Source organism: Medicago truncatula, chromosome 5, assembly GCF_003473485.1.
Source record: "Medicago truncatula cultivar Jemalong A17 chromosome 5, MtrunA17r5.0-ANR, whole genome shotgun sequence".
Lineage (NCBI taxonomy): Eukaryota > Viridiplantae > Streptophyta > Magnoliopsida > Fabales > Fabaceae > Medicago > Medicago truncatula.
This window is the reverse complement of record NC_053046.1, coordinates 39,820,742-39,844,352: the sequence shown is the minus strand read 5'-3', so window position 1 is coordinate 39,844,352 and position 23,611 is coordinate 39,820,742. Positions and strand designations below refer to the sequence as shown.

Here is a 23,611-nt window from a genome sequence, read left to right as displayed (position 1 = left end):
GACCTCTGGCATATTTGATCCAATTATAAGTAATGCTTTAGAAGAAGTGACATGCAACTCAGCAGAGCCTTCAAATGACATAGAGTGTTCCAGGAGCGAACAGAATGTCTTGACTGATGACATAAGTTCAGTTGATCCTTCTAAAGACTTATTCCTCTCCAACTCTGACTCAAAGCACTTCATTAAAAATTTGATCATGGCAACATATGTGCTTGAAGGAAAAAGAAGGTGCTGGTCTCTAATTTCAGTGGACTCCAATAACTTTGGCTGTTGCCGGAGAATATAATCCAACATCATACCAAGTTTCGGGTACTTCAAACCATCAATTTGATTTTCAATTTTAAGCAAACAGAGGCCTTCAAGTGCCATTTCTCTGTTTCAAACCAGGAAAAAAAACTAATTTCAAATCAATAACCTTAACAGTTAGATGAATTTACAAGACTTCAGATCAAAAGAAACTTCATAATTAATCACCTCAGAAACCTAATAGTGCTAAAAGCACAACTCAAAATTTTCAAACATTGTCCAATGAATGAAGTTCAGAGATAATCACTATGGGATAAAGTAATTATCTACAGCAACAAAAAATGCATTACAGGGTGAAGAGTCACTGTTTTACTAATAAAAAAAGTAATAACAATGTAGATTTTTTTGGTTAAAATTCAACTCATCATTGTGACCTTTACTCTGCAGAAGTAGTTTGAAGAGTTGTGATCAGTAAGAAATAGCAATACTACTAGAGGAAGCAGTCTTCTAAAATTTGAACAAAAATACATATTATAGTTTTGCTTCCATGCTTCATAGAACTGTAATTTTCACAGTGAAATCAAGGTTGACATTGGTTTGATTACAGATTGAATGAAGAAATAATGCCTAAAGGGTTCATTTTCTCACTGAGCACCTGCTTTGGAAAAGACATGCAGGCAAATCATTGTAAAGTTTTTCAATGAAGAGAATACAACCATAATAGACTCGGTTTTTCTTTAAAGAAGAAATTCAATCAGACAGAGAGAAGATAATTACAGAGTTGGAAGGACAATGAGCTCACTTAAAGTAAAAGGAAAACATAAACAACAAAGGAAAACATCACTTAACCAAAGCTACCCAATCCCTTGAAGCAAAACCCCTTTAAATGTGTTTTAGCTCATCACAGCATGTAAGCACATTGCAGAAGGAATTTGTTATACCTGATATCCAATTTAGCATCTGATGCTCCTAGCATACAAATAAAACGACTCGGACAATGTTGAAAATCAAACAAAGAGGTTGCCCATCTTACAGCACAAAATCTTACTTCACTTTCCTCCTGTCATCACACCAAAACAAGTTCTTGTAAGAACCTCTTTCAAATTTTATTTGGATAGAAGAAGGATATTATTAAAAGAATATAGAATGGAAAAAGAAAAGGCATCTTCCTTGGATGAACAAAAACTGACAAATCAAGGCTAAAAATAGAAATAACAATAACAATGGAACTAATAATAATAAATAGGTTATCATTCTGTGGCATGCTTAGTTAAGAGTCCCAAATTGGAAGTAATATGGCCTAAACAAACTTTTATAACTGGGGGCAGTTGTCACCTCACAAGCAAATTCTAAGATGGTATCAGAGCCTACCGATTCCGGCAGCCCACCATTTATATCCACACACCAAGCCCCATTTATATCCAAATTATAAGGAAGGACCCTACGGAATCTATCTGAAAACAGGGACAGGAGCCTACAGCCTCAAAAACCTTGCAAAGATCCCAGTTCCCAGAACTTGGAATGCTTGCTGACAAACTCAAGAGGTACTACAGCTAGCCAAGTTGCTAATTCCAAGTAAGCTTTCCTCAAACTTTCCTCTTGAACATCTCTAAAGTTATAATTCTAAATTATCAAAATCATTTACGTATCATCATGATAATATGTCGAGCATATTTACCACCATTAATTCTGTGTCATCACACATCTCTCGAGCATTTACTCGTGTTGAATTACATAAGTATCAAAATATCAAACACTTTGCGAAAACATACTTGTTAAATTAGTACATCACTAAATGATTAAAGATAGAGTCTAACAAGAGTTTATAAAGAGAGGAATCTCACCTTACAAACCGGTTTTGTAAGGATGAGTTAGTCCCAATATAAAAGCCTAAGAGTTTTCTATGTAAAAAATTGTTTGAGAGAATAAAGTGGAAAATAAAAAGCTTGGAATGCTCAAGCTTAAAGGTATTATATTTTTCTGTCTTTCATATTAAAGAAGAAACAAATTAATATATAATGTAAACAGTCCTATGGAGAGAAGAATAGCCAACAAGCTGTGTCATACCACTTGAGAATTGTTTAGCAGAAGCACCTCCAAATCTTGTAACACTGCTAATGGGGCTACCTGATATTCAAGATAAAAGAGTCAATAAAAGAATGTGAAATGAGGGTAAAGTCTCAAATCCACCAAAAGTTCATTAGCAAGAGCATAATATGATCTTTTGAAAATTGAAACAAAATCCAAAAAAATAAAAATATCTTGACCACCACTTAACACTTTAAACTTGAAGATAATTTCATTTTATAACACCAAGTTAGTCAAAGACTTACCACAATATAGTCATAAAACAAAAGGATTCTAAAACTGCCATTTATACTGTTAGAGAGTCCCACATTGTATGTGATATAGCCTAAAATGTGTTTATAATTGGAAGGCATCTCTCACCTTTTAAATGTCAGTTTTGTAAGGATGAGTTAAGCTCAACCAATAACCTGAGATACACTAGGGCTACAAGACACCTGATCCTAGATAAATAGGAAAATCATGAAACAAATTGTGACAATAACTGAGTAATATGGAAACTAATCTTAGTCCTTAGATAATCCAAGATTAGAATCTAATCCTATGAGATAATTCAAGATACGCTAACATAATATCAAGATACTTGCTTATATTCTAACATCTCCAAATAAAACATAATACCTCACCCAAAAAAGAGAGGGAATGTTAGTTTGAGAGGGGGGGGGGTTTGCTGAGGTTTGAAGATTTTAATCAGGTACGAAGAAGAGAACAAATGATTTCCATCTCATTAAAACCAAGTAAATGATACCTAAAACAAAAGAATTTCATCGGATCGTCATAGCTCTACAAGGTTTTACATTTTACTTGTCAAAACGTTTAAAAGATACATACTATAAATTCATGTTATGTATCATTTCAGAGTGTGACTATTACTTGCAAACTACTTTCAAATCAGATAGAGTGACGATTAAAACTTCATAAGAAAATTTTCCATTACAGATATTATTGATGAAAAATAGATTCACATAAGAGGCAGGTAATTTACTTTGTATGCTGCAGCAAGAGATATTGTTGCTTCCTGGACAACAAATCGGAGAGATTGGGATTCAACTTTCAATGCATGAAAAAGACGAGCAGCCATGTCAATCTTTTCCCTGAAAGAACATGTAATAGCTCCATTAGCAACCACTTAATACAGCTTAAATAGGACCTAACTCAAGGACTCAATTGTCTGCAACAACAACAGCCATTATATACTAAGTGAAGTTGGCTACATGAATCAAACGACATCATAATGTTCTATCATAAATCATATTTATAGACACATGACCTCCAAATCTAACAAATGCAATTGTCTTCTGTTAAAAAAAAAGATATCAACTGAAAATGAGAAATAAGTCATACAGAGAAAGCAACAAGAAACCATCCTAAAACAAAGGGGTAAAATTTGGCGCACTCTTATTGATCATCAATAGGTTGATAGGGTGAAAAAACTCATTGAACATAAGAAATCATGGAAAAAATAACATTTTTTAACTTATAGAGCATGCAAAACAACTATTGGCAGTGGTGTAACAGCAATAGTCGTAAGCGGGTAGCTGGCAGTAGTTATTATCTATGGTATTATAACACTCAACAGCTGTGATAAACTGTGTCATAGTCTATAAATATCAAATACCTCCTGTATTCTCAGTTTCAGATCATCAATATTATTTAAAAAAAAGTTTCAACCATCAACAGAATGTCAAACACTGGAATCTTCTAGTTCAAATACTCAATACGGTATTTACTAAGTGTATATAAAGCAGCCTTGCAAAAAAAAATATTAGCTTTGAAATCATGTAATACGCAGAAAAGCCTTGCATGGAATACAATTCAGACATCCATAAATTCTATAAAATACCAGTGTCCAACAAAGAGTGTTCACAATTGCATAGTAGAAAGGCCTAACAATAAGCTTTGAACAAAGGGATTGTGAATCATATATGCACTCAGCAAGTTGTAAGTGTTAGAGAAATAACAAAATAAAAAAACATTCACGGATGTTCATCTAACAACTTCAGTTTTTTTTTTTTTAAGTAACTTCAGTTTTAAGAATGGTTGGTTCATGGTATGGTATCAGAGCCTCTCAAGTGGTCTAGAGTTTGGTCATTACATACCACCACCACTCCTCTAGTAAAATGTAGAACTTCAGCACAAGGTAAGTGGGCTTATGCTTTGTCTATGCTTCATACACAAAGGACTCATGACTCATGCGTAAGGGGTGTTTTAGAGATATAAGAATTATTCTTGTATCCTCACCTATTAGCGTAAGCTTTCATAAAAGTTGGTTTGTGAGAATTAGTAACTTCCCTCCCAAAACCTCCATTAGTGCCCCCTCTAATTGTATATAAGAGAATCAATGGTGTATTCCTTAAAGTATTCGCCCAACAGTTTTGACTAAAAATTAATTGATATCCCACATATCTTCCCTTTTCTTCAAATTTGAACTCACTTTCTCTAGAAAGCTCATCTTTTATTTTCGGAGAAAAGCTTCCTAGTTCCTACGATACATCACCCAGTTTCGTTTCTCCAACCCAACACAGACTGCACTGCGTTCCTATTCAACGAGGTCAACTGTTTATTTCAACCATTGTTTCAATTTTACATTTTTCTTTTCTTTTGCAAAGTAATATGGATGGCTTCAGTTCCGCATAAGAAAGGAGAAGTGCGCTTGGAAGTCACTAGGTCCCCATCATAATTTCAAGATAAGTTTGGCTGACCAAACATTAAATGGTAGGGTATTTTTTATTTTTTTGCTTTATTTTGGGGTAATATTTGCACCCAAGAATGGAGGGCTATCAACTAATCTTTTAACACACACAGATTGTATATAGTTTATTTCAAATGTGCTGCAACATTTTGCAATCAAAACCATATACTATGGTCCCGCCAACGCAAATAAGTTCCAGAAAAGACATACATTTAGAAAAGGGAAATATAGTTGGACCACAAGAAATAGAGACTGGGACCTGAAAAGATGAGGCATGCGTTGTGCAAGCAAGCCAATAGCTTGAAAAGCATAAGTTTTGACCTCCCGAGCACTGACATCTGAGACAATACTTAAAAATTGAATATGAAATAGACTAATATCATTCAAAAAAAAAATATATATATATATAACTCCTTAAGCAAACCTGCTTCTGAACTTGAATAACTGTCAAGAGACTTCATAATTCCACTCAAAATAACAGGACCCATTAACTTAAGCTGATCAATTTTTGCCTGCATTTATTTTTAAAATTATTAGAGATGATGAAGGAGCAATGGTTCAATATGGGACAAAGGTATGTGGATAACAGTATGAGACAAAGTATAATGTGAAATCATTTGCAATGCATCTCACTAGGTATATATGTGGTTGTTTATCTTCAACAGAACACATCACACAGAGGTAACATCCATAAATGAAGATAACTAATTCAGTCAGAGCAAGACTTTTCTATTTTGGTGAAGTTAGTGCTCACATAAAAATATTTTTGACAAATGACTCATTATGAATTTATGAGGCAACAATGCACCGAATCCTCTTGCCTCAAACCCAACAGAACCTTATGAATTTAGAACCAATGCTGGCTTAAATTTTTTTAATCACCACTTCTTTAAACTCATTGCAAATGGGATTTGATAGGCAAAAATTCCTAAAACTGCACCCAGATGAGGGGTTTGCCTTCCATAGCCACCAGAACAGCTTCCATTTTTTCTTCCTCTGGTACACCCCCTTAAACCTCAAATGCTCCCTATCCTACTTATCCACATCCACCCAGTGGCATCTTCCCTTGCAAACCCAGGAACCCAGGTCATCACCATTTATCTTCCACCTCAACATGCTACCAGTTGAAAATTCATCCAATATCTTCAACTGAATAATTTCTAACTAATATGTTACTGGACTAAAAGAGAATTTGTTTCCACAGGTAAAACTTCCGACAAAAATCAAAAGCCAAGTAATATCATACTCACATGCTTAAATACCCAAACAGTAAATTCCATTCCCAATTGCTTCAACCTTGATGTGGTACCATTACCTTCAAAATTCAAGAATATATAATATTAAAGATAAACACTAAAACAAAAAAGAGATAAGTAATAAACAAACACTAAAACAGAAAAGAGACTAGTAAAAAAGACAACACAATAAAGTTTGCACAAATGTCCCAATCTTTAATCCATATACATTTGTCTCAAGAATTTTGGATGATGAAGAAGAATTTTATTCAAACAGAAAAAAGTTACAATTTTCTGACCTGTATGAAAGCAAGAAAATTATTCAAAAATAAAAATTACAAACTAGGAAAATTTTCTGTAGTCATGAATGGTGATATCTCTTAACAGAATAAAACAGAACACTGAACCTCTCAGAGGTTCAGTGTTCTGTTTTATTCTGTTAAGAGATATCACCATTCATGACTACAGAAACTGGGGGCTTTGTTGTTTGGCATTATTCCTGTTTGCATAGGATCACTGAATTAATTGATTAAATCAAAGAAAAATTGAATCACAAAAGGAATATTATCTTGTCACTTTTTTATTCACGTCTTTAAGGACTGCTGTTTCTAATATTCCGCATATTCTTGTGAGAATAAACAACCGGGTCATGCAGTGTCGCAGACTGCATCCATTCCCCGGTTAGTTAGTTCCGGTTATTGTAACTCCTACGTGATAGAATCTAGATATTTAGATTGTAACACTCGGTTATCAAATAGTGAGAATCAGAGATGCAATTTTGAAATTCAAGGACGCTATATATCTTTGCATGGTATCAAGAGCTTCATAATTCCGTGGCTTCTTACAGCGAGCAATTTCCCCCTCTGTCACAAGAGCCACTGAGAGATCCCACCCCAACTCCTCCGCTGATCTGATTGACACCTTCTCCTCCTGTGTTAGCAATAGCCAAAAGCATCTCCTCTCTTACGAAGGGTTACCTCCATTAAGCCACCATCATAAGGTAGAAATCTCCTTTGCTGTCAACAAGGTGTGCTAGTTCATGTCACAGCCCTAGAGTCCCACTGGACAACAGTCAAAAGAATTATTCGCTACTTGAGAGGCACACACATGGCATGCATCTCCAACCTATTCTGCATTTCATCTGTTATTGACAGGATTTTCTTAGGCGTCTAATCTTAATAATAGGCGCTCCACTTCAGGCTCTTGAATAATATTTTGGTCTGAATTTAGTTTCTGGTGGGTCGAAAAATCAAACAGTGGTTTCTAGGTTGAGTACTCAAGCCGAGTGAGTACCGGAGTCTAGAATCTGGTTGCCACTTCAGCAGGAACTAAGTGGATTCGAACTCTCCTACATGATCTGAATGCCAAGACTCAAGACCTCACGTCCTACAATTTACTGTGATAATATGAGCATTGTGGCGCCTTGATACAAACCCATTCTACATGCGAAAACAAAACATATGCAACTTGATTTTTTCTTTGTTAAAAAGTTTGAAGGTGCTCCAAATTCCCACATAAAAAGCAATGTGCAGAATCTATTAACACGAGGCCTTGTGAACCAATCAGTTTCTCATTTTAAGGGACAAGCTCAAGGTGCTTGACTTTCATTCTAAAGATCAACCAACTTGATCTCAAGGAGGGGTTAGTGAGACTACACAAAAGGGTCAAGCGTGACATGGCATCAATTCCCCTGTTTGTTAGTTTCAGTTGCTGACACAGTGGTTAGTAACTTAGTTAATTATTCTGCTATTGTATCTCCACTGTAGAATCTCTATACATAGATTGTAACACTCAGGTATCACATAATAAGAAACAGAATCAGAATTACAATTTCAAAACATAAGCTCTCTGAATCTTTACAATTCTCATTCATCTTAACAGATAGCAAGCATTGTCAAAGAAAAATAGTATGACTTCAAAGATTTGATCTTTACACATGAAATAACTCTATACACAATAGATAAAGGCAATAAGGTGCACAAGTCGTATTATTATATTGCATGTCTGATGAACAAACATAAAATGATGCTGCCTTGGCCAATAATTAAGCAATTAATTTTGCAATTATATAGTCCGCAAACTTTAAACAGAAGCACATATATTAGCACAGTAAAGATCAAGATTAATAAATAAACACTTCCCTACCATAAACGCAACCAAAAATGCACTGCAAAGTGGACGGGAAACTATTTGCTGCTGCAATAGAGCGGCAGAATATAGACATCAACTTTGCCTTTAGAGCATGACTCCCAGGACTCACTCTTGACTCTGAATCAACACCTTCAACTCCAACAGTACCTACATTTACCATCAATCATCTATAAATACTAAAGAACATAACACTGAAACACTTCCTAGATATAGTAAGAGTTCAAAATGTCAATTGAAAAGGCATACAAAAATTTACCAATAAATGCCTTGCCTAGTATAGCTAAGTTAGCTAGCAAAGGTGTATATATAGGTTTTGACCTAGAAGAAGATAGCCAGTAAATACCAAAAAAAATATATAATCACAATGCTTAAATCATTCTCTTGATTTTAAATTTTTGGACTGAATAAAAATATATTAGGTGCGAAATGTGGTTGAGTGCCTTCTCTTGATCATTTTGAAATTTATAACCATAAACAAAAGCAATTACCTTATACCCACTTTTTCTCCTTATCAAACAAAAAGAGGACTAAAATTAATGAGACTGTTTTCATAGTAAATGCTAAAGACCAAGTGGATGCCTAAGTATGTTCTTATATTTCTTAAATTCCCCCTCATGACAAGAACAAGGACAATTTTTTAGCCCCTTTTTCCCTTTGTCTAAATTGCACTTAGTGTATAAAATGGGGGCAGCAAGTAATAAAGCATTGGAGACCCCCAAGAGGGCCCAGTTCAAAAATACAGGACGTGTGCAAAATTTTACTCAAAGGTTATTTGATATATGAAAAAAATAATATGTAGTTAGGAAGAATTGAGAGTTAATTTATGTAAGAATCATGCAAGCTTAAGACTCATATGAAACTTTCACACATATACATATAATCATGAAAAAATTGAAGAAGAAAAAGAACTAAAAAATATTGTAACTCTATAATAGACAACAACATATGTCCTTATATCTAAACAAAAGTTGTAATAGCTTACCATTAAATAGCATAAATAGTCTCTTCATCAGATTTAAATCATCTAAATTAGCACCACTGGCCTTCTTCTTTAAAAGCTCCTCCCCTCTCTTGACCACAGGCTCTTCACTTGAGTTAATTGATCAAACAACAAATGTGATCATTCACAAAAAAAAAAAAAAAAAAAAAAAAAAAACACCACAAAAATACAACTCAGAAAGATAAATTAGTAAGAAAGAATAAAGACGGTTTCAGTAAAATGAGATCAAGAACATACCAATCTACAGAAGCAGCAACGTATAAAGGATAAACAAGTTCAGGGTTAAGCTCCATGGCTTGAATAACATTCAAAATACCCAGCTGCACTAACAAAAAAACAAAATAAGACAAGCATATAGTGGCTTTTTTTGTAAAGGCACAATAGGACATGCTTATAACCATCCAAATGCAAATATACTGACAGGTTTGCATGTTTGTTCAAATGAAAATTTAGAAATCAATGACAACAATCAAATAAATTGTTTTCCACTAGGTAGTCAGCTACGTGAATCAAACAACGCCTATAATGTCCTATTATGAATCAAGTCCTGAACTCATTGAATTTCTAGTTCAGAAAGATGAAACAAAATGAACAGAATATCCCTATGGAGACGAGAAACTCTCAGATTAGACAGTGTTCCTTCTGATAAGAGAAAAAATTGTGAAGGAAGATAGATAGGAGTGGAAGAAGTTACTAGTTCTCCGAACCATGGTGATAATATCAAGTACAACATACACTATCTGAACTTTACATGGTAAGATAATGGTATAACCATTACATGATTACCTTTCTTAATAGAAGTTCATTATTTTGCAACTGCTGTTTCCCTGTAACACGATTGACTTGAGCAACAGAAAGCCCAGGAGGGAATCCACCACTACAACAAAAGAGAAACTACCATTTGATTAAATGGGAATGAATCAACCAAATTTGTGTCATAACAAATGCAAATATCACAAGCTCCATTCAGTATAAAAAATCTAATTCCAGACCTTTGAGAGACCCGCTGGTACAACATTGTATGGAGACAAAACTCAATAAACAGCTCCCTATCTTGAGAATTGTTCACTTTTTTATACTTTGCAACAACTTCATCACCAATTTGACCAGAGTGGCATTCACCAATTACCTAAAAACAAGCAGCAATTCATTAGAAGTAATAGTCATAACTCATATCCCAAAGATCAATAACTAAGCATGATTCTCGCAAACATGTATCAGCGCAAATAAGACTCTACACTAGGTTTAGGGCAGAATAATTATGACAAGCAGCATTCTGGTACAAATGGGTGTTTTGAGTCCCTTGAAACATTCCTCCTTTTCTCAAAAATCAACCAAAATAAAGTGCAACTAATGCCAATACTCAAATTCTTGCAGCTTCTCATGTGTGTGTGTTGGGAGATAACAAACTAGGAAAACTTGATTTATGCAAGCAATTTTGCGTATGCCGGCATTTATTTTAGAAGCATGTTAATAGGACTCTAGAAGTTGTACAGTTTGTTACAAGTAGTAATAGAATTAGTTTGGTGGTTATAGTAAGAGCAAGGGAATAGATTAAAAGGAAATATATTCTGTTTAGCATTTGGGAACTGAGAATTAGCTTTGTAGTAGAAAGGGGAAACACTTGGAAGGAGAACGGACTCCTTTTTCAGTTCGTACTTCTTTGACCAATGATAGATTCATTCTCTTTCTTTCTGTTTATGATACTAATCTTCGATACTTGTTTTTGGGTCATAACAGCTACTAATAAATATAAGCACTGAGTATATGCATGTATCTTTTATGTATATGGTCATGCTTTTATGATAGGCTGTTGTTAGTGACATCTGTTAATTGCTGTCAATAAGCTGTTAAGCGTCAAAAAGAAGGAGCATGTAAACCCTGCTTAGTTTGCAAAGAAACGTAATGTTGATAAATAAATAAAATGATAAAATCATTGACCAAGGGAGGAATGGAATGGCCAAAGTCAATACCACACTTTGTCCTCAAGTCCAATTTGCAAAACACTCAAACTAAGCAGAAGTATTCAGTATATAACGAAATAGTATAGAAAATTTAGTTATATAACAACAGAGATTCAGAAAGGTTGATACCTTAACAATGATTCTAAGGATAATTTCCTGGTGTTGAATAGGAAGTTTTGAGATGTTCAACAATAGATCGGGTGCCAAATCTTCCTTTACCTAATCAAATTGCAAGGGCATTAGATTGTTTCCACAAGCTCCATGATAAGTATTCAATAGCGAAAAATAATGTGTGTGTGTGTGTGTGTCTGTGTGTGCGTTCGCTCGGTTTATTAAATGAGATGAAAATTAATTTCATAAGAGTCTCAGATCTACTATCCTTTATTAGCCAAGTGCTTAAACAGGAATTATCAGTATCAAATTTCACATTATAATTTATAACCACAAAACAGTAAATATATCAAAGCAATAAACATGCACTAAGAAATAATAACCTTTGCATTAACACGTTGAAAAGCCATCTCTATATAGACAATGCAAAAATTCCTTATCATCGGAGCAGCACCAGATTCTGAATACAACGTCCACAACTCAGTCAAAGGCAAACCAATATCAGACTGAAGCTTCACTCTCTTGTTTACGTGACTCAAAATCTCAAGAACCTATCATAAACACACAATTCCCTAAACCATTAAACTTTTACCAAACCACTTCTGCATCACTTGAAAACCACAATTTCAAAAACAAAAATTACAGGAAAATAGAATAAAATAACTGTGCAAGACCTAAGAACAAGCACGTAAACAATTTGTTACTCACAAAAATGCAATAAAAATAAAAAACCATACTATAACAAAGCAAAATGTTTCGTAAACCTAAGTATTCTATAAGCTATAGTTTCAATTAGTTTCTAACCGTTCATTCAGCAACTGAAATCTTACTGTAACTAAGCAAAATGTCTCGTAAACCTAATATGCTATAAGCTATAGTTTCTAACCGTTCATTCAGCAATTGAAATCTTACCGTAACTAAGCAAAATCTCTCGTAAACCTAATATGCTTTAAGCTATAGTTTCTAACCGTTCATTCAACAATTGAAATCTTACTGTAACTAAGCAAAATGTCTCGTAAACCTAATATGCTATAAGCTATAGTTTCTAACTGTTCATTCAGCAATTGAAATCTTACTGTAACTAAGCAAAATGTCTCGTAAACCTTATATGCTACAAACTATAGTTTCAATGGATTCATTCATCAATTGCAACATGAAATGAGAAATTGATACTAATCAACTTGATAACAATTGCATAATGAACAATTTCTAATGATGAAGGAAAAGTACATAACCGATGAACAAGCTCATAAACACTTCGTCACTCACAAAAATGCAATAAAAGTATAAATTCTTACTATCACAAAGCAAAATTACTCGTAAACCTAATTTTCTATCAACTATAGTTTCAATCCGTTAATTCAGCAATTACAAGATAAAAATCGAAATCGATACTAATCAACTTCATAACAATTACATAATGAATAATTTCCGGCAACGAATTGAAATTCGGCGGTGAAGTACCTTGTTACGAACTGCGATGGATGGAGAAGAGAGAGAAGAGATTGTGAGAGGAAGAAGCTTGGAGAGTAAGGGTTCGAGGTTGGAATCGTCGCAGAGAGCTAAACGAGTTAGCATCCGATCCAGCATTTCTTCGATTTCAGAATCGGATTTCGCTCTCAGTGGTGTTGCTGTTGAAGATGAGGATTCCGCCATTTTTGGTTTTCGATTTGATTCTCTTCAGCAACAAAGTGAAACTCTTTCTTCTTTCTGCGCGGTGTGTTAGTTGAGAAATGAGAAAGGAAAAATAGAAATTGGAACGAGGTAGTTATTATATATATGTGCGGTTTTGGCTTGGGCTACTTGTGCTCTAAGATAGTTTGAGTCTCACTTTTGGTCTATAATAGTCTTTCTCCTTGCATTCACACCGTCCGATGTAATCGATCTTGATCAGACAACTTAAAGAAATGTAGATTTGAATTAACTTTATAAATTAGAAGAATTTAAACATGAAAGAAATTTAAATTGTCTAATAACATTTGACAGCTTTGAGCGCGATGATCGTGCGAATGCGAGATTTTTGGAATCACTCCAAGTAAAACATGAGATAATGCTAGTCTTTGGAATTTTGACATTCTCTTTGGTCATTATTTATTTAATTTTGTGTCTAACTCAATTCCTTTTTACATTTGTTTTATGAGTTGGAATGTTGACGATGATCACTGACATCCCTTCATAGTAGTAGTTTATGATTCTTGTTCTCCTTAAGAAAAACGGTTTAATTGTGTTTGTCGGTAAAAATAAAATGGAATGAATATTATTTTAGCGTTTAGGTGTTTATATTTGTATTTCTTGTTTTTTCATTCAAACCCATATTAATGAGATCAATGATGGTGTCTCACTCATTAGAAAGAGGAGGACAACGAGCTTCTACTTTATTTTTTATAGACAAATGTTAGTTGTTAGTTTATGTTAGAGGAGAGGGAGAAATGTTAGTTTTCGAGGATCGAACTCAAAACATCCATCTAAATCTCCTTCAACGTATGTTTGCTCATCAACTGAGCCACCTACGCGGGACAGCAGATTTCGTACTTTTGATGGATATTTTAGAATGCGTCAACTAATTTTCAGATTTGACAGAATTTTAATTTTTGGTCCATTGTAGAATTTGTTATCCTTTAATTAACAAATAACTATAAATGTTAACTACTTAATAATACAATATCATTCTTGTAAGCATAATTCAATTGAAAAGGACATTACACTATATAAGGGCTGAGATTCAAACCTTAGATTATCAGTTATTCATTTTAATGGGTAATTTTTAATTATTAGACTACTTGACAAAAAAATATATATCAACACCACTCTAATCGTGTTAATAAAAAAAAACATCAACACCCCTAATGCATCTGAAAATACAACTGTTACAATTCACAAAATGACCATAATCAATGTATGTATACCATCACGGGGTTGAGGCTTTTTAGATGAACTAGGCATCATCAATTCCCCCTTTAATGAATATGGTATTAGCATTCTCGCCTTAAACAATATAGGTTTAAGAAATTAGTGTTGAATTTTATGGATTAACCTTAATAAAAAATTAAAATAATAAATTATCACCTATTAATTCTAATTATAATATTGCATTGAATAAAACTATATATTAATGGGGTGTAATTAGAAATGGACTATTAGATCATATAACTTTTCATTCTACACTCTTGTTATAAAGGCAATATGCGGGCATGGTGTTTTTGTTGATCTAGATAGGGTAACAATTGCAGAAGAATCCAACAGTTAACCTTTAAAAGGTGAATTTTAATCTAGAGGTTGTGGTGAGCCAACGAAGATGGAGAGAGAGATGAATATTCTTTTTCTTGGTATACAATGATGTCTGATGCTAAATTATAAATGGACAATAAATAATTCTTAAACACCCAAAATTCAATCTACCACTAGAGAGAAAGAAATACAAAATATAGAATAATAGATGTGATAGATTTGTGATGCGATAGAAAAAGAGATAAAGAAAAGATGATGTGTTGAATGAGTATATGAAAAATAAGAATGTACAAATATAATTGTTTAGTTACATATTCATAATTTAAAAAAAAAAAAACATATATCTTAATTTCATTACAAACATCAAAACAAAATTTTGATGCAACTATAAATAAACATGATCCTTGATCATCCAATAGGACTCTCAAAGAATTGCACAAAACAAATACGGGACTTTGTCTTAAAAACAAAAGGGACAATTTCTTGAACTCTTGTTCTTTCTCAATATACTATTTGAAATTTACACCATAAATATAATTTGAAGTTTTATACAACAATAACATAGATATAGTATACCCTAGCTCACATCTCACGTCAACAAAATTTAATTAAGAAGATAATAAAATCTATAATAAATTATTATAAAATAAATAAAGGGTATCTTAACATACTAAAAAAAGAAAAATGTCCCTAATAAAACAAGGCAACCATATAACTTGTTGTGAAATTTTACATACTTTAACATCGAAAGAGAACTTGATTCCTCTTTATCTTTATCTTTGTCACTAGTTTTTTCATCGTCACTATCTTCCTTAGGATTGTTGAAATTGGAAGGAACATTTGTGTCTGGTGCAGACTCATCGTCACCAGAAATCGGACTAGCAGGAGATGGAGAATCTTCGGACGGCTTTTGAAGACTCTTCGGCAACCCTTGTCCATGAGTCACATTTATTTTGAAATGTTGTCCATTTTTGCATTGTTCACCATCATAATCACTAGAGAAGAAATATGTTGCCCCTTCTTTCAGTAAAGGAACTGCCACTGTGACTGGATGTATATCAGTGTTGGACGGATCAACTGATGACCATTGGATTGTGTCCTTGTCTTGTGCATCATCATAATCACATTGTTTGTATGTGGTGAAATTATATGTTTGAACAAGAGAGTGGTTATTGTCTGTGTTGAAAACTACATTTGACAAAACAAACTAAGTCAAATTATGTCATGTGGAATTATTATTATTATTATTATAAACTTCATTCAAATGAAGAAATAAAGATTGTATATTTTTCATCCACATTTTGATGTTAATACACTGATTAGAAAGCCAAATGGTTAAATTCAATTTGACTATTTTAGCTCCAAAACAAATCCAGAAAAGGCCCCTCTAATTTTTTTCCCTTCATCTCAACATATTGCTCTTACAGTTTTTACATAAAAGAAATTAAACAAATAAAAACGAATAGCCACTCATAGTATCAAAAGAAAATATTTGTACCAAAAGAAAGGAATATTACAAAAAGTTCCGGCAACTGTCACTATGGCATTTTGAGTATTAGATAAGATTCTTCTGTTTTTTTTCCTTCCTTTTTTATAAAAGAGACAAACGGTAACAGTAATTTTCTTTGTTAATCTGTTTTGCTAAATGGAAGAGTGAATACTTGAGTTGGGAGTTGGGACCTATTTTGGGAATAATGTTGGTTGTGACAGATTTCAGAACAAGAATAGTACATAGTTCCCTTAGTGCTTCCAATTTAAGCATGACTTTTATAAATTTACTAAATGCCACACATAGCCCAAAAATAACATATAAGTACATCACAGTGGGGAAATAAAAACACAACCACTTAGGTGTGACACTATAGTGATTATAATTCATAATAAATAGTATAGTTGAAAGTTTTAACCAATCAAATTTTATGCCACTTTCATAAACTACTTGTGAAGAGAAAGTAGATCCAATATTGCTAGTGTTGACATTTTTATTCTAAAAAAAAGTTTGATTTTGATACACTATTATTGTAAAATAATTTACACCATCAAACAATCAATCCCAAAAAATTGTGTATGTGTATAACTTTTATGATGGTTATAATCAAAGTCAAATTTTTCTATAATCTGATGATTATAATTGATTGAAGATTAAACACACAACTGAGTGTAAATTGGAGATCAGATCAATGGATTGAAACTAGAGTATGCATGTCATAAGAAGTAATTCAATGCAAAAATATGTACTATAGGTTATGAATATATCATGATATATGTTCCAAAAAAGGTCTAAACATAAAAAAAATCAAAGACATTGAAAATAAAATCACTTACTGAGGAAATCTCCCAAGCTGAATTGTTTCTTGGCAACCCACTTCTGATAATTAACAGTTGGCTTTTCAAGATTGTCAAACCAGCCTAAAGAATCTCCCACTGTGTAATTTTTGTAAGCTCCAACAGAACCTAAGAAACATGGGAGAAAAAGACAAGAAAGAGTTGAGAATAGAAGAAACCATGATGAGTTTCTTCTATGTTCCATTATTCTTGGGGTGAGTTGAGTGAAATGTGAATAATGGCAACTAGCAGAGGCAAACTAACAACTAAGTACTAGCTTTTATGACAGGCTCAGTGGATGAGAATGTAGGATTCATATGCTGCCAGCTATGGTAACATGTGATTTATATTTAAGAAGCCTTGTGTTTTTGTTGAATTACTAAAATACTACTACTCACTATTTCATTTCATTTCATGTCGGTTTTTATTTGTGTTGTGTCCCACAAGCATGTTATTTGGTATAATAGCTATTTTGGTATCTAAATTATTATAAATATCTAATAATTTAGTATCTTACTTTATAAAATGATTTTAATCATTGAGGAGTCTGTCTGAGAAACAATAATAACAATTACAGACTATTAGAGTATGAGTCAACTTTAATACATTTTCTCTTAGCTCATTTCTAGTAAATATTTGCAATGGAACAGATGAAAGTAATACTAATATTTTCTCTTAGCTCATTATATAGTCCTTTATTTTTAATAATTTTAAAGATGAAAATAGTAGTAATTCACTTTGTTTAAAAGAATAGAAAGAAATTTGCAATGGAACAGAATCTCTCTTTGTGTAAAAGCCAGAGGGAAAACCAAGTTTCAAGCATTAGAAGTTCCCAAGTGCATAGACCTCAAAGTTTGGGGTCACATGATCTTAAACTCAGCTGTAATAGTAATAGCATCCCAACATGATAAAGCCATAAGAAAGTAGACACGTGGTAGAAGCCATAGCGGTAAGTCGGTGGCATTCTGACAGTGCATGTGTCTCATAAAAATATGGATAATATTGGGTGGGGACGTAGGGTATAATAAGGATATGCTTTTATTTTCTAGTGCAATATAAAAAACAAAAATGTTTCAATAACTACTAAAGGTAAACAGATCGATAAATCAGAGACTATAAAGATATTGTATATAGGTGGAACATTTAAAATAAACATCCATGAATCCCACAACTACCAAAACCAATTTCACCGCCTAAAACAAGTTCATAAGCACCCATCGTCGCTATTCATTCCAAAAAAATGTGTAATAACACGATAATTAATTCAGTTGGATAGATGAATGATTTAATCCGCATTAAAAATTGTGTTTGATTATCCTGTGACTGTGAGTTTAGCTTAGTTGGTAGGAATATTACATATTATATGCAGGGATTGGAGTTCGAACCCCGGACACCCAAACTCCTCATGAGTGGTCGACATTCAGCTTAGGATAATCCAATTTTAACCATAAAAGATTGAATTAATAATTGGAGACACTAAACATAACCCTAGCATTACCAACTGTAGTCGTTGACATAGATGGTTAAACATTCGATTGAAAATTTTGAGATATAGTAAGTAGATCCTGGATAAAAAAAAAAAAAACAATCACAATCAACTTTTGCTAAAGGAAAATAAACATATTGGTTATTGAAAATGACATGAATTTAATCTTTTGTAATATAAAATGCAACACTCCATCAACAGCTCAGGCATTTGGTGTATCCTTGTTCTTTAGTGCAATGCAATGTTAGAATTGTACACAGCTAATTCAATCATGCTCCAATAGATATAATGTATATAACTACTTGGGTTTGACTTTGCATTCAACAATTTTGCCCTGAATATGATATCTAAACTCCTATGTGCATAATGCTATTTAATTATTTCGGCTATCATTTGGATCAACTGTATAAAATTAACTTTTATTCCTATGTGGTGTACTTCAATATTTTTATAATATTATAAGGAAAAACACAAACATAAAGAACCAAACAAGGCAGACTTAAGCATCCTCAAATATATGGTGGTTAAACCTAACATTGCAAGACAAGAATCTTAGACAAGACTGTCCATGGAAAGCCTACTAGAATGACGTAAAGTTAGCTGAACTGATATTCACTCTTTCAAGTCAAAAGAGGGAAGGAAAAAAAAAATATCAAATTGAGAACTCCATTGATTATCTGGATCATATAATCAAACGTGGTGTGGTTGCTCAACACCACAGTGTTTCACATAGAAATTGGTCAAATTAGTGGACTATTGAGACGAGATAAATGGATCAAAATCGTTCCGGAAAAACTTTAGATTTATTTTTTCCACTCTATTACCTTCTCGCGTGCCCTGTAAAATTTTCAAAGATGCTCCTTTGTAGTCCGGATTACGTAATCCGGATTACGTAATCCGGATTGCATTAGCACCATGAAAAAAAAGGTCTAAATGATAAAATTTTGGATTTTGAGGGCAGGGTCCCGTAAGAAGTCTCTTCTAAGGAAGTCTTGATCATAAAAACACAAGGATGAAAACTAGGAAGATTAATATTGTCCTTAAAATGACTATCTATGTTACAAACATGTTCAGAATTGGTGTTGGTGCTGTCCGAATTATGTAATCCAGATTGCATTAGCCCCATGAAAAAAGGGTCTAAATGATGGAATTTTGGATTTTGAGGGCGTAGTCCCGTAAGAAGTCATTTATAAGGGAGTCTTGATCATAAAAACACAAGGACGAAAGCTATGAAGATTAATATTGTCCTTAAATTGACTATCCATGTTATAAACATGTTCAGAATTGGTGTTGGTGCTGTCCGGATTACGTAATCCGGATTGCATCAGCACCATGAAAAAAAGGGTGTTTAGGGGTGTTCGGATTATGTAATCCGAATAAATCATTTAACGCGCCCTATTTTTTGAGATTTCCAGATTATAAAATCCGAAAATCTCTGTAGCTCATTTTTTTTCACCCTTTAACAAAGGAAAACACCATTCCAGATTATAAAATCCGGAAACTTCAAGGGCATTATTGGAAAAAATAGGGTGCGCAAGGAAAGTCATAGGCTGGAAAAAGTAAATCCCAAAACTTAATTATAGTGGGAGTAAAGTCGTTCAAAAAAATTAAATGGACCAAAATCGCATATATAATTCAAACCATAGGGATCAAATGTGGAGTTAAGTTTCCCCAATTGATGCCTTTTTTTTTTACATCAATGATAAAGTAGATATAGGCATATGTGTATTCGTGATTATGAAGGAAACCATGTTCGTTAAAAGTAGATATAGGCATATGTGTATTCACCAGAGTGTCTAGTTGATATTGGAGAAGCTTTGGATCATGCAATTCAGTGGATTTTGAGATAGATTCGAAAACAGTAGCTGATTTTTTAACAAAGGTAGAGGAGACATCACTGAATTTAGATCTATTATGGATAATAACATTCAATTTTGTAATATCTTTTTTAAAACTCTCATGTCAAGTTTATTACGAGGCATATAGATGAGGTTGCTCATGAGTTAGTTAAGGCAGCCACATTATTTTCTAACTTCTACATCTTTGATGAAAGTCTAGCATGTATCACCGATTTAATTTTTAATGAAATGATATAAGTAGGTCTCCTAAAAATAAAATAAAATTAAAAAAAAAAAATTCCCAATTGCAAACCGCAATTAGGTAGGTATTTGATGTAAGAAGTATGACATAATTATTAAGTCGGTCGTAAATATTCAGTTTTTTCAATATTAGTAATTTAGTTAACTTCTAATGGGGTTCAATTGCTCATTGTGATTTCTAATGCCATCTTCCTAGAATACTGTGGATTTGTTTCAGTTTTTAAATAAATAGATTTTATGATAAAAGAATTTAGATATTTTCTTTTTTGAGATTTTAAAAAAAGATTAAAGTTATTTTTTTTGTTTACGACTACTACCCATAATTTTTTATAAATGAGCTTTAACTTGTACATGTGTTACCACCTTATTTTTTTAAAAAGTTAATCCTAATAGCTTTTCGTTTTCGATCCAGATCATCTCCAGCTGTTTGTCTCCAGCGATCTCTGCTGCCTTATTTTCGGTCGTTGGATTCATATAAAGACTTAGAAAAATGGTTAAAATAATTAAGTAATAATAATTAAATAGTATTATTACTTAACGACGCGGCACACTGGTTGTGACGAGGGTTTCTTAACGACGGCTGCCTGACCTCAGTCACTGCGTTTACCGGTGATGACGGTGCAGAAAGACCAACCAGTCCACTTTCCTTTCTTCAATGGTTTTGTTGAAAGCAAACGGGAAAATCGGTCTATATCTATTCTTTGATAATTTTTTCATTGAGTTCAATGCTACCAATTTTTACATGTTATTTTAAATTTAACCATTAATTCACTAAATTTATATAACAAATTCTTCAATGGTTGAACATCATCAACAGAACATAGATATGATGTTTGAGGGTTGAGGGGCAAAAACCAACTGACTAGATTGAAAATATACCAACAGAAAACGAAGCTTAAATGATGATAATGGTGGGACTATATAAAATGATTAACAAAAGTAAACTCAAAAGAGGTTTGCAACTTGCACGGAACCAAGCAGGGAGGGTTGAAGAAATCCTTGGAAAATTGGAGAAGATGAATTAAGATTCTCTCTCCTCTTAAATTGCCCCTTTTTTCCATTTTGTCACTTAACCCTTGGATGAATCTGATGGCTTAAAATTGCACAGAAGAGGCAGCAGTAGAGGAAACGCAGGAGGGGATCCAATTCCTTTCGTTTTAGTTTTAGGGTCAAAATAGATTCTTTTTGATAAAAATCATAAACAAACACTTAAAAATGAAAAACATGATTTTTTTTTTAAACAAACACGACATTAATTTCTTTCCCTGCACTTCTCGTGCGCTTTTTGAATCAACCATTTTACCATGTTATAATCCAAACTGTATTTCATATTTTTTGGATTATGAAATTTGAACTGTGTTTTAGTTTTTTATCAAACTGAACTTGTTAAAACCACATGATTTAAAATAACATAATTTAAAGCGGCATAATATAAAATTGACAATGCAATTTAATCATTTATTTCAACACATTTTGTTAATTGAAAATGAATTCACAATTAACATAATAATACCGATTAGTATAAAATGTTTCACCCAAAAATTAAGTTTGTAGTACAAACACATGGAGGGAGAAAGGGGAGAAGAATTGTCATTCCTTTCATGCGCCCTCCAAAGAAATTGGTAACACAAGATGACAGAGTAGAAGGTGAGAACTGTTATGAAAAATCTTAGATTCAAACTGGTCTGATATGCAGGTTGATGTTTGGCAATCAACTTTGATCATTCATACTAACCTCGTAAGATGACACAAAGTCTTTGTTGATTCGGAGGGTTTGGCACTTTTCGAATTATATAATATGAATTAGCCAAGCACAGAGTTTTTTTTTGTTGTCCATATTGCACAGACAATATATGTGGTCTACGACACACAATGTTTTACATAAATTGGTCCTCGTAATGATAGTTTTATTTTTCTTTCTAGGTTTTTTCTAGATTACCTTTGAAAAATGGTGGGTAATTTATCCACCAACCAATCATAATGAGTAATTTATTGGTGGGGTCAAGATAGTTTATGGATACCAACTAAAAAGGTGAATGTTTATTAGTTGGGGTAAATTACCCACAATTTTTCCATGGGTACCCTAGTTGTCACCTTTTTTCTATTTTTTTAATTCTAAACACGGTTCAGATTATATGATCCAAAACGTGTCAAACCCCTCAAATCATAATTTTTAACACTATGCAGGTACGTTTTGGATTATATAATTCGAACCAACATGAGCATGTGTTCATATTATATAATCGAAAGTACTCAAGAATTTGGATTGTGGCGTTACATGCAAAGTTTGGACGGTTTATGCTTAGTTTTGGATATACAAATATTTTCTAGGATGGTGATGTGACTATAAAAGTCTTTCAAAATACACTTAAAATATTCGGTGTCAACATAAAATTATTTCAAATTAATAGTGTATATTTATGCCAAAATTCTGATATTGCATATGATTTAAGTCTTACTTTTAAAACAATATTTTTTTTTTACAAAACTTTTTTTTTGGTGGTGTTTTTTACAAAACTTTTAAACCAATAATAAAAGCTCTTTTCCTTGACAACACATAAGAGATAATATATTATCGGTTAATTTGAAAATCAACCCAACGGCCATAACAATAATAATATAACATTTATCTAAATAAAAATAATACAATACAATAATAACTAGTCAAATAATATATTTTTTGAATAAATAAATAGTCAAATAATTTATCAAAAAATATTAGTCAAATAATTTTATTTTTTTGAATAATAACCAGTCAAATAATAATAATAATAACATGGCTTCAAAAAAAATTATAAAAGAAAAAAGTGAGTAAAAAAATGAAAAAGGGTCAAAATAGGAGCGGTTAGAAGCAACGAGGTAACGGCTAGAAAAAAGTACAAAGAAAGGAAAAAAGTGTTAAAAACGTGAACGTCAATCGTTGGATAACAAATGCAAATATCCAACGGTTAAAATGAATCCAAAATTCGACCGTTAGAATCATCATTTA

At 32.8% G+C, this 23,611-nt stretch overlaps 2 protein-coding genes across 3 annotated transcripts in view; both read right to left on the bottom strand.

Moving 5' to 3' along the window:
* LOC11423254 (proteasome adapter and scaffold protein ECM29) overlaps nt 1-13,252 on the bottom strand; it is a 30,536-nt gene extending 17,284 nt beyond the window's left edge. Inside the window, exons 1-15 of one of the 2 annotated variants that reach the window (XM_039834431.1) lie at nt 12,949-13,252; nt 11,868-12,035; nt 11,503-11,592; nt 10,402-10,538; nt 10,196-10,286; nt 9,647-9,729; nt 9,392-9,498; nt 8,404-8,556; nt 6,274-6,338; nt 5,448-5,535; nt 5,283-5,361; nt 3,317-3,425; nt 2,314-2,373; nt 1,188-1,306; nt 4-373 (exon numbers count right to left, since the gene is read on the bottom strand). In XM_039834431.1, the coding sequence (XP_039690365.1) occupies nt 4-373; nt 1,188-1,306; nt 2,314-2,373; nt 3,317-3,425; nt 5,283-5,361; nt 5,448-5,535; nt 6,274-6,338; nt 8,404-8,556; nt 9,392-9,498; nt 9,647-9,729; nt 10,196-10,286; nt 10,402-10,538; nt 11,503-11,592; nt 11,868-12,035; nt 12,949-13,140 (1,911 nt within the window). In that variant the 5' untranslated portion in view covers nt 13,141-13,252. The remainder of the gene's footprint in view (nt 1-3; nt 374-1,187; nt 1,307-2,313; nt 2,374-3,316; nt 3,426-5,282; nt 5,362-5,447; nt 5,536-6,273; nt 6,339-8,403; nt 8,557-9,391; nt 9,499-9,646; nt 9,730-10,195; nt 10,287-10,401; nt 10,539-11,502; nt 11,593-11,867; nt 12,036-12,948) is intronic. The other variant, XM_003617155.4, reaches the window with a different exon arrangement.
* Nucleotides 13,253-15,172: 1,920 nt separating this feature from the next.
* Nucleotides 15,173-17,387, bottom strand: LOC11425758 (blue copper protein). Its single transcript, XM_003617154.4, has 2 exons — nt 17,038-17,387; nt 15,173-15,900 (listed from the first exon to the last, which is right to left on the bottom strand). The coding sequence occupies exons 1-2, from the start codon at nt 17,240-17,242 to the stop codon at nt 15,383-15,385; spliced, it is 723 nt and encodes a 240-aa protein (XP_003617202.1). The 5' UTR covers nt 17,243-17,387; the 3' UTR covers nt 15,173-15,382.
* Nucleotides 17,388-23,611: the final 6,224 nt, after the last annotated feature.

What these genes read in the sequence shown, in the direction of transcription:
- LOC11425758 (XM_003617154.4), bottom strand. Translation starts at nt 17,242, where the DNA reads ATGGAACATAGAAGAAACTCATCATGGTTTCTTCTATTCTCAACTCTT. An exon ending in CAGCTTGGGAGATTTCCTCA is followed by an intron (nt 15,901 to 17,037) that starts GTAAGTGATTTT and finishes TGTCAAATGTAG; the next exon opens with TTTTCAACACAGACAATAAC.